The 11,283-nt window shown below is 32.3% G+C and overlaps 1 protein-coding gene across 1 annotated transcript; it reads right to left on the bottom strand.

Annotated features, from left to right (window-relative positions):
• Positions 1 to 1,822: 1,822 nt before the first annotated feature.
• On the bottom strand, positions 1,823 to 8,417 carry LOC114190959 (homeobox protein HAT3.1). Its single transcript, XM_028080055.1, has 9 exons — positions 8,249 to 8,417; positions 6,831 to 7,747; positions 4,802 to 4,967; positions 4,589 to 4,712; positions 4,394 to 4,506; positions 3,755 to 4,309; positions 3,259 to 3,531; positions 2,606 to 2,695; positions 1,823 to 2,505 (listed from the first exon to the last, which is right to left on the bottom strand). The coding sequence occupies exons 2-9, from the start codon at positions 7,682 to 7,684 to the stop codon at positions 2,233 to 2,235; spliced, it is 2,448 nt and encodes an 815-aa protein (XP_027935856.1). The 5' UTR covers positions 7,685 to 7,747; positions 8,249 to 8,417; the 3' UTR covers positions 1,823 to 2,232.
• Positions 8,418 to 11,283: the final 2,866 nt, after the last annotated feature.

The following is an 11,283-nucleotide window of genomic DNA, read 5'->3' as shown; positions in this document are numbered from 1 at the left end:
AAATAATGGAATGTGAATATCCAACCCCAACCCATCTATGTTCACTCATAAAATTAACTATTTTGTTACTACTACTGAAACAAAAATTGAAGTTAAGGAAAAAATAAGTATAATTTTAAAATAAAACAAATCTTCTCTAAATTCAATTCAACAAATAAAAGTATTTTAAATTTTTTAAGTATAAAATATATTATTTTACAAATTTGTCTCGCTATAAATCTACACCCCAATGATATAAGCCTCATCAAAATTAATTTGTATAAAATAAATAAATAAATTATAAGTCGTCCATATTTTACTGATTCCACAAATTAATTTATACCATTATATAACACGAACTCATCTTTTTGTGCCACATTTTATTTTTTAATTTTATCTAAATAATATTCTTAAATTAAAATGATTATCATATTCTAAATTTAACCAAATTTGATCGTTTTTTCACTTACCAATTTTTTTAAAAGTAAAATAACTATTCACAATAAAAAAATACTTATAAAAAATAAGAATTGTTTTTTATTATACTAATTATTTATATTTAGTTTCATAATTATAATTTAATTATTTAGAAAAATATAAACACATATGTGAGAGTGAATGTATTTTTACTAGTACCAATAAAGTCAGTTTTTTTATATATTTCACCATGAATTTTCTTTGACTTAAAAAATATATGAATGAATTTAATTAAAATACATAAAAAATAAATTATCGTCTCCCCTAAAATAAAATTTATAAACTTCTATAATAATCGCTTTAAGTTATACATAAATATCTCCAATAAGTTAGCAGTGTAATCAAATTCTAACATTGCATAAAATTAAACTAAAAAAACTGGATCTTTGACTAACTCATTGTAAATAAACTAATATTAATAACACTGTTAAAAATACTATATAATATCAAAATTCTGAAAGGTATCTTATTAAACCAAATTCATATATTTAGTATTTAAAATGTATTCCTTTCATTATTTCTTTATTTTTAACTAGTACATATTAACACTTTTATAAAATTCTATAATTAAACAATTGTAAAAATACATTGTCTAAAATATATTTTCATTAATCTTCTTTATTTATTTGTTTAATATAAAAGATATTGAAAAAAAAATTAAATGGAACAGTTCCCAACAAATTAACATTACAATATGAAACGTATAAAAGTTAAACTATCTGGAAAAAATAATGTTTAAGGACAATCTTGAAAAAAATTATATACACAAAAAGTGAAAGTTTATCTTAATTTTTAAATTTCCACGCCCAATATCAGTGTACAGTAGAACCCATAAACAAGTTCACACCACTTTTAAATTGAAGGCATAACACATCTCCATGAGGCAGTTTAACTCTTGCCAACATCATCAAGTTCGTAATCCTCCTCCCCTTTGATGTTGGCTCATTCCTAATTTCCACAACTACAATATATCACAAATCCAACTTCAGCTCATACAAATCACTACCTAAATCAATTATCAATCACTTGTCCCTCAATGTCTCATTCTATTTCCATTCCTCTTAGCATTCCCCACATATACACAACAGTCCACCAAACAACAATTAACAGATAGCTTATCATCATGCGTCAGTTCCAGGGCATTCATTTGGACAGGAAAAATAGCTTCCCAACGTTATAAGAAGCCTGCAGCAATTGAAGTATACGATGCCCCATCCCGCTATAAGTAACAAAACAAACATCTTAAAGAGACTGGGATTACCAAAAAAAAAAAATCAACCCTGAAAATCAATCAAAGATTAGCATCTTATCCATATATCCTGAGAACAGTCAAACAAATGAGCAGCTATATTTACTAGAGATTGCCTGCAGGTTAATTAAGTGATGACATTGAATGCTGACGTACAAAGATAAATAGTTGCCCTATTCTCATTGTGTTTTTTTTTTTAGCTTTTTTTGCACTGTAATGGAGGAAAAACCATTGGAACAAGTAATTGAGTCTCTGTAAATAAATAAAAAATCTAAAAATTGCAAAACTACTGAGTGAACTATTTTAGTGCTTGCATGAGGAGCAACACTAAAACAAAATCACCAGAGATCAATACCTGAAAAGCTATCCTTAAAAAATACAAACAATATAACACATCTTATGATTACCTGCCTGAATGGAAACAAATCCATCGAGATCCGAGTTGATCATCTCATGGGATCTCAATCTCACAAAAGATGGACAGTTTAATTTGAGGCCTTAAAGAAGGTTAAAACCGTATTAACATGTCATTTCCTTCTCCTGGTCTTCATTCTCTTGCCCCTTTGGGTTTGATGAGCATTGGGTGAACTTGTTTCCAAGCCATTGATATCTAGCTGCGTTTCAGATAGTTGGTGTTCTGACAATTTCTTTCTTTTTCCAGAGCTTGGGGCTTTTGATTTTTCTCCGCTGACCTCCGGGGACATTAATTCACATTCACCCCCTTCATTTCTCCCTGAATTGGTTTTCATTAGTGATGAGTGCCGGAAGCTCCATCGTGTATTGTCAAACCATTTGGCAACCTGAAAGTGAAATAAGAATGAGAAATTCAGAAAGTCACAAGCGAAATTCGGAAAGGGTTTCAGAAAGTTCACTGTTAAGCGTAAAGCTAAAAGATATGACCTGCTGACAAGTAAGTCCAAGTTCTTGTGCCAAGCTTTCTTTAGTAGCTCTATCTGGATACTGATTTTCTTTAAAAGATATGTGAAGTCTCTGAAAATACAAGAGTCGTCAATCTTAAGACAAACCCTTTACCAGACAAACAGATTATTTTAAATAAAGAGATGCAGGGTTCAAAGCATCCAAGAAAAGGTGGATGATGGCTTGGTGCAGCATAGAGGTGGCTGATTGCAGTTTGACTTTAGGAAAAGATTATATACACACTGGATTGTCTATCATTTTTCTTTCAAGTCTGGACAACACACTTGATTATAAACCATTTTCTCCACTTGTTTGCACTTCACTTCCCAACACTTTATCTATCTACCATTAAACAAGAGTAATTATAGTTATAGTTAGGTAAAACTTTCCATGGCTTTGATAGCCACTTTGAAAAAAGTTACACCCGAAACCCTTCTTCATTTCATCCACTCAACCTTAATCACATGGAAGAGTGGCACTCTTGATACTTCATAATAAGAATCTAAACACACCTAAAAAATGTAACTTCTGCAATATTGATAACTCGTGTTACTATATTTACATAGAAACTGAAATGAAAGATTCTCGAAACAGAAATTAAATTTAAAAACCAAATCTAGATGGAAATGCATTACCTGAACTACTGCTTCACCTAGTCTTTTACAAGCTGGAGATCTAGACTTTTGTTCACTAGAATCAAATTTCACAAGGCCATTGAGTGATTTGGCAGGTGAATTTTTTGTATTTTCAAATTTATTCTGATGGCCATTCCTCTTAGGAGTGTGCATGGAATTATTTGAAGCATTTCTATTTGGTGACACAGGATTCACATTCCCTTTCTTCTTTCTACTAGGAGTAACAGTCGCTGTCCAATCTTCATCCTCACTAGTATCACTGTGGTATGTCTCCTACAAAAGAAAATAGCTGCTTAAAATATTGGGAGAGTAAAACCAAATAATGGGACAATAAAGATTGTTGACTCTACACACTCACCCTATTTAAACTTCAGATACAAGCATTATCATGTTTCAAGTTTTGCAATGTATATGTATAACCTACTTCAAATGGGAAGCAAACCATACATTTAGAATCAGAGTAGTATTTTAAACCACGTCATTAAAATGAACTTACATCATACAGCTTTTTGTAGTCCAACCTTTCCAAATTCCTTTTCCCAGAAACAGGTGTAGAACCTTCTTGACCAGCATCTGGCTCTAGTAAAGACGACAGTTCATCAGCCATAGATAGCTTCTTACCAGCTTTACCCCTTTTTTTGACATAACTTTTCAAGTACTTAACATCATCCAAGGATGCAGATCTGATTTCATCATCCTGTCCAGGGGACGTGCTATCCACAATTGCAGCAGCAAGATCCTCAGAGTCAGATGTGAAGTCAGAGCTTGAACTTTCTTCATTGACTTTATTGTCAGCATCTGGAGCACCAGGGTCATAATCACCATCATCAGAATCTTCAGATGGAAGGCCCAAGTATTGATCCCCATGCGAACCCTCCAAATTCTCAGAAGCAGAAGCATAGTCAGATTCCTCAGAACTTGATTCGTCTCCTTCACCTTTCACATCCTCTGGACCATTAGGATTGTAATCATCATCATCAGAATCATCAGAAGGGAGTCCGAAGTTGTCATCCTTATTATTTCCAGCAGCTGCTGCTTCAGGAAAAACCCTCTAAACAAGGATCAGAGACATGATCAGGAGAGAGATCCAAAACATTAATGATTTACAGAGAAAACACTAAAATTGCCCACTGACCTCCCAATTGTCATTAATAGTGAGACTTGTTCCAAAGGAGTCATTAATAAGGTCCATGCAATCATCTTTGCAATCACATCCAGGGCATAACCAACCCTCGTCACCAGGTGGAACTGTAATTCACAGAAGTAAACATAAATCATAAATAACTAGGAAGAACAAAGCGACTAATCAATTAGGTAGACCAGGGATTACTGTCTTCGGTTAACAATGGAGGATATAAACAATGCTGGTGAAAGCCACGGTCACAGACACCATCACAGAGAATTATATCATTATTAGAGCTCAACTCTTTGGAGTGGCATTTTGCACAGAATATCTGCACCATAAACTTCAAAGTATTCATATCTCCTAAACCCTAGAAAAGCAATCCAAAATTCAGGAACTAAAGATAAAAAATTAACCTACATCCTCACTGTCAATCTCTCCCTCAGAATCGAATAAAGACTCTGGTAGCTTTCCTTCAGCACACAATGAATCCAAATCTCGAAATAGATCCCTAATGTTCAATTTGCGTCGAAGAATTTCAGACTTGGCCCGTTGAAGTTCTTTCTCAGGCTTCAATTTTTCCATACTACAAAGTAATCACAATCAAACCAATAGCCACAAATTACCCATATTGAAAACAAAAAATGAAAACACATTTCTAGCATTTGAAGGTTCACAAATGCATGAGAAGACTTTTTTAGCAGTACAACTAGCAATCCTACTCAGGTTTACAAGAAAACAGGAGTGAGCAAACTCCTAGAAAACAAGAACAAACAAACTCCTGCCAAAGACTACAACAGAAGTTACAGAATGGTCTAGCACAATATCTTCAGCTCTACAAATACAGAAAGGGTAGGAATAAAGAATATAACTATAAGAAATACTGAAAAAGAGGTCATTCAATTACAAATGCAGCATATGAAGTGTGTTTTGATTAAAGTGCGTACAACAACACAAATAAAATGTAGCACATAGGTAATAAGCTTTGAATGACTGATCTACTAGCTCAGTTGCTTAATCCTGCAGTAACGTTGTGAGATTCCACAAAAAACTAGTTTCAGGACAGTCTCGTCAGAGATAGAGAGGTGAGAGAAGAAAACAGCAAGGGACCAAATTGAATGAATCCCAAAGCACACGAAGAATTAAAAATAAAATAGAAATCATACAAAGTTGTTCATCATGATAGACATTAATAATTGTGTAATTAAGATAAACTTCAAATGGCATACTTTTGTCAATCTCAGCCAAACCAGCCATGGATTGTAACGTTATCAAAAACCATATCCATTGAGATCAAGATGGGGTGAATCATAGTAAATAAAAAACTTGTAACATAGAACATAAAACAGACCATGACCTCCCAGAAGATGCAAAATTAGACGTAAAGATAAACACGTGATAAAAAAGACATAGATAAGGAAAAAAGAGGCAGTATCAACAATGCAACCCTACCTGCTGAAATATTTTGTTCAGAAAAACATAGGCAAACTGAGTTCGAACAGAAGCAGAAGAAGAATAATGTCCCAGCACAGTAGGCACAGAACACTGTTAAAGGAATGAGAACTACAACCAGCGCAAATAAAAATAGAATCCCAGCAACCCAACCAGAAGATTGGAGACAATGTTGGAGCAAAGAGAAAAAGTTTTGGACAAAAGAAGACGAGAAGTGAGAAGAGACTTGTCAAATGTCAGGCAAAAGAAGACAAACGAATACAGGGAAAAAAATATTAATTCTAGGGTTGCAAAACAGGCTGGAATCTCAGGTCCAAATATACTGGGCAAAAAATCCAACCCAGAGAACCACTGCCTGGGACCAGAACAAATGGAGATTCCTTGATTACAAGATGAAGATTGAGATCACGCTTTTTCCCGATCATTTGCCTGATTCAGCACACAATTACAATCTTAATCGTGATCCTGACAAGTTCACACGCCTTTTAGCTGCAAATTTATGTACCAGAAAAGTAAGGAATTCGTAAAATTAATTCCATTACATTTATTTTTGGAAAGGATTTAATAATCAAAATAACATTTGATATAATATCTAAATACAAAGTCAAATTCAAAGATCCCATTAAACTGTTTTATCCAAATGCAACAAAAGGAGAGTCTTCGTTCAGCACAAAATAGCATACTGCTTTAGAACTCATAATGAGACTTCATGCAATAATAATCCTGATACCCGAATACAACAGCTTACGGAATACAATCATTTCCCTGTAAAAGGTAAGTTATAGAGCATCTTGCCATGAAATTTTATTGTAAGGCCTTTGACACACTAATGACCAGAATATTTCAGATTTCCATTTCAATTTCACACCGATTAACCAACAGAAATTAAATCTATAAATATAAGCTAATATCTAACATAGATCAGGATGCAAATGCAAATATGCAAATATAGATTACAAGTCAAACAAGGCACAAGGTAATGATAAAATCTACACACCTGTGTCCTTTCCAGCCCTCGCCTGAATAAGCATCAATCAAGCTTTTCTCGTAGCCTATTCTGTTTAATAAATATTTTAAGCGAGATTTGATTCTGGAGAATTGATCAGTAATTCCAACCTCTCCACTCTTTCTCTTCTTCTTACGAGCTTTCCTCTTCCCTCCATCATTGCTATTATTATTATTATTATTACAATCAACCAAATTACTACTTGGTTCAGGTGTCTTGGGATTTTCTTTTGTTTTAGACCGCAAAGCTCTGTCACTGCTTCCTACCGATCGTAGCATATATGTCTTCTTCAATAATTTTGAGTTTTTTTTACCCTTGCGCCTCAATTGCGAATTAGTGGGGCTATTAGACACTTTTTCTGAAAAATTGGTCACAACATCTCCAGAAGGTGGATCCAACAATTTATTTACATAACTTGTATTCGCTTGAGCTGGACTAGATTGCTGTTGGCCATCCTCGGCAGAGGCAGGAACGGATTCCACGGGTTCATTCTCAGACAATGGTTGGGATGGGTTTTCTGGCTTATCGTTAGATAACTGTAAAGAAACTTCTTTATCAGTACTTTGTTGCAGGTGTGAACCTTCTACAGTTTGACAATTCTTTTCTGAGTAATGTTGAGGTGGTGCAGGCAGTAAAATAACAGAATTCTCTGTCGCATTAGCATAAACTTGATTTGATTTTTCATCGATAACTGAACGGGTTAACACAGTGCCAGACTCCCGTTGTTCCTTTAGTAAATGCTCAGTCCCTAACTGTACTTTTTCAGACAATTCAGATTTTTCAGTACGCATTTCTCCGGCGGTACTTTTGTTATTGCTTGTCAATTCTCCAACTGGACTAGTCATATGTCTGAGGAAAAAACGCACACCGCAGCATCCACCACTATAGTCTAAATGTGAGCCAAGTAACTAAAAAAAAATAATCTTGACATTATCCACTAAGTATCTGGAGCAATAACATAAATATACATACGATACGGAAGTGGGAGAGTGAATCAAACATTAAAACTAAAAGGCACAACCAAAATACTCATTCATGCAGCACATATACGCCGATTAGCCAATTGTTAATAGATTTTGACTACTAATAAAAACCAATAGCATTGGCACAGTGTAAAAAAATTTCAGTTCCAAATCTACTTCCTAACTTCAGAAACAATACCTACAATAGTAGAACAATGTCACAGAACATTCAAGCATTTGGCTCCACAGAATGAAAGAAACAAAGCCCTTGCCTAAAAATGAACAAAAAAGAGGGAGCTGTTTGGAAATGATTCACTTAAGCTATGACAAGTTCAGATAAAATATTGAATAGGAGACGGAAAGTTCAAAGAGGGAAAAGCAGACGAAGTCAGAGAAGCTGACGGTTAATACGAGATGAGAAGAAAGTTGTGCGGAAGAGGAACTTACTCTTGGTAGTGAAGATGAGATAGCAGTCACCACAGCGAATGGTAAAGGGTGGAGGAAGAAGAAGGGCTCGATCTGAAATGGGGATTGGCTGCAGAGGGAAGAGGGTGAAGGAGAGAGAGAGAAAGAGAGAGTTGAGTTTCGTGAGAGTTCCCTTTTCTCAATCTCAGCGCCAAAGTGAGAAAAAAACGGTGCTTCGTTTATATTTCTTACTCCTCCAAATATGGGCCACCAAGCAAACAACGGCGGGTACTGGACCTTCGTGGATTTCAACTATGGGTCTTCCTTATTGCACTCCCATTTTTTCTTTTCTACACCTCCATAGTCATCGATAAATTTCATTTTACTCAGAGAATGCATATGGAACCTAGTGTTAGTTTGTTTGGAGATTTTCTCCATGGTTGTGGGCTTTATTCTTGATTTAAGATGGGGAAGTAGGTATTAAGAGAATATTGGAGTTACATTGAGGGGATATGTCTCAAAATTTGAAGCAACATAGGGAGGGACAACTATGGAGGCCATATGAGAAAGAGACTTTTGCATTATGAATTTTACAATTAAAAACGTAATTTGTATTCTTATTTTACAAACTTGTATTATTAATTGTATAATTAAAATATAATTTACATTTTGAATTATCTTTTAAATTTTTATTATGGATTTTACAATTTAAAATATAAATTTGTATTACTAATGCAAAATGTAATTTATATTTTGGATTATATTCCAAATTTACGTTATGAATTGTATAATCTTAAATATAAATTTATATTACAGATTGTATGATCTATAATACAAATCTATATTTTGAATTATACAATTCAAAATTTATAAAAATAATATTTTTGAATTTAGTATTGTGTAATATAAAATATCTATATAAATTGCATAACCAAAACTATAATTAAAACACGAGATAAATTTACGGTATCCTTTCATATTGATTTCAATAGGTATGTAATTTGAATTTTAAAAGGTATGGGTGCAGGAAGAAGACATGGAGGTCCAAAAAGAAATTATCTTTAACTAATGGGCCATTTCGGGGACTGACCCACTGTTGTCACTGAAAAAGATATATACAAATTAATACACCATAAAATAAATAAAAATTTATAATTTTATGAATTAATATAATATGCTAACTTATTACAATAATACAAATTAACACGACAAAATTTATGAATCGTTAAAATTATTATCTTTTAAGAGGGTTGTAACACATGATATTAAAAGTAAGATTAAATATGTTTTTGTCTTTTAACTTTTTGTGAGAATTGAAATTAGTCATTTTTTTGTAAATCTTGAACTAATTTAGTTCCTAAATTATGTATATGCATGGATATAGTCATTTTAACAAAATTTTATATGTTTCAAACACATTTCATTATAATATTTTAGTTTGTTTACATCATTTGACACATTTTTCTCTTCAATGTTAATCGAAAAACATGTTTAAAATATCAAATAAACTTTTAAAAATTTGGTTTAAAGGACTAAATTAGGGATGACAAAAACACACGTGCCCATGGGTATTCGCAGATAAAAGTAATGATGGATAGTTGGTATCTGCGGGTTTTTGTTACCCACGGGTAGCGGGTAATGGGTATTTTAATACCCATTTATAAACAGATTGGGTGTGGATATCATACTATCTGTACCCGCGGATACCGGTTACCCGTAAAAAAAATAATAATGTTTTATTAAGTTAAATTTAATGAAAATTAAATTTTAATTTATATTTATCAGATTAAATTAAATTTAAATTCAATGTAATTTATATTTTTTTGTAATTTTATTGAAATTTAATTTTAAATATTTATACATTTTTTTAATATTTGCGGGTATCCACGGGTATCCGTGGTTTTTAAAATATTTGTGGGTCTTTTTTAAACGGATACCTGTGTGGGTAGCGAGGCAGGTAGCAGGTAAATTTTTTTGTCGTGGGTTGGGTTACAAGTAGGTATTATTTGTGTCCGACCCGATCCGTTGTCATCCTTAAACTAAATTTACGCATTTTTAAATATGAAAGACTAAATTGGTTCAAAATTTTCAAAATGAACTAATTCTAATTTTTACTAAAAGTTAAAAAACCAAAAATATATTTAACTCTTAAAAGTTTGCATATGTATTGTTAGGGTAACAAGCGGACAATAGATAAATTATTTTAGACTAGGTAGATAATAATAGACACCACGTGTCCTCAACTTGACTCATTGTCATTTTTATATGCTTCAGTGGTCTCAAAAATAACCATGATCTTAATAGAAAAAATATTTCCATATGGAATCATAAATACCTATGAAAGTGAAGTTATATATATATATATATATATATATATATATATATATAAATCAAATGTAGCTTTTCAATTTGAATCAAATCTACACTAGTGAAAAGTTTAAGAGAAAACACATTACTTTACTAAAGTAAAATTTGGAAGAAAAAAAATTGTTGTCACTAAAAAAAGAAATTAACATATTTATAACAAAATATGTACCATCAAATTATTTATGACAAAGTATGTGTAAAACTATACAATTATTTTTAAGGAAGTTTTTTCTTTCTCTTGAATTGGTTTTATGGGATTGGGTAGACGTTTAGAATTAAGACTTTGCATGTAAGGTTTGTGAGTAAACATAATCTTTTATTAGTTTAAAAAGTGTAATTGTATGTTTAAATTATTGATCAAAGTAATTCATATACAAGCGTAACCTTTTCATGAGACCAGTGGGTTTGGAAGTGAGTTAGGAGGTTAAGGCTTGGTTAAGCAAGTTGTTATAGTGAGAAAAACTAGTTAAATTTGATAGTACTTTAGGATAATATGGATGATGAATATAACTTGTTAGAATGTTGAGTTTTATTATAAAAACAAAACTATATTTTTGGACAGTATTTAAAGGGTTTTTGATTTTGTGTGGATAATATATGCGGTGATTATTTTTTAGATATTTGTCACTGTGATTATGTATTTGAAATATAGTTAATGTTTGCCATAAACATTAGTAGTTAGTAATGTATTGTATAAGTGGGTATTAAAT

This window comes from Vigna unguiculata, chromosome 7, assembly GCF_004118075.2.
Source record: "Vigna unguiculata cultivar IT97K-499-35 chromosome 7, ASM411807v1, whole genome shotgun sequence".
NCBI lineage: Eukaryota > Viridiplantae > Streptophyta > Magnoliopsida > Fabales > Fabaceae > Vigna > Vigna unguiculata.
The sequence above is the reverse complement of the archived record's forward strand: the minus strand, read 5'-3'. Positions and strand labels throughout refer to the sequence as shown.

Coding starts and splice junctions, on each gene's coding strand:
- LOC114190959 (XM_028080055.1), bottom strand. CDS start 7,684: ATGACTAGTCCAGTTGGAGAATTGACAAGCAATAACAAAAGTACCGCC. Junction 4,968..6,830: donor GAGGGCTGGAAAGGACACAG/GTGTGTAGATTT, acceptor ATTACTTTGTAG/TATGGAAAAATTGAAGCCTG. Junction 4,713..4,801: donor GAGAGATTGACAGTGAGGAT/GTAGGTTAATTT, acceptor TTTATGGTGCAG/ATATTCTGTGCAAAATGCCA.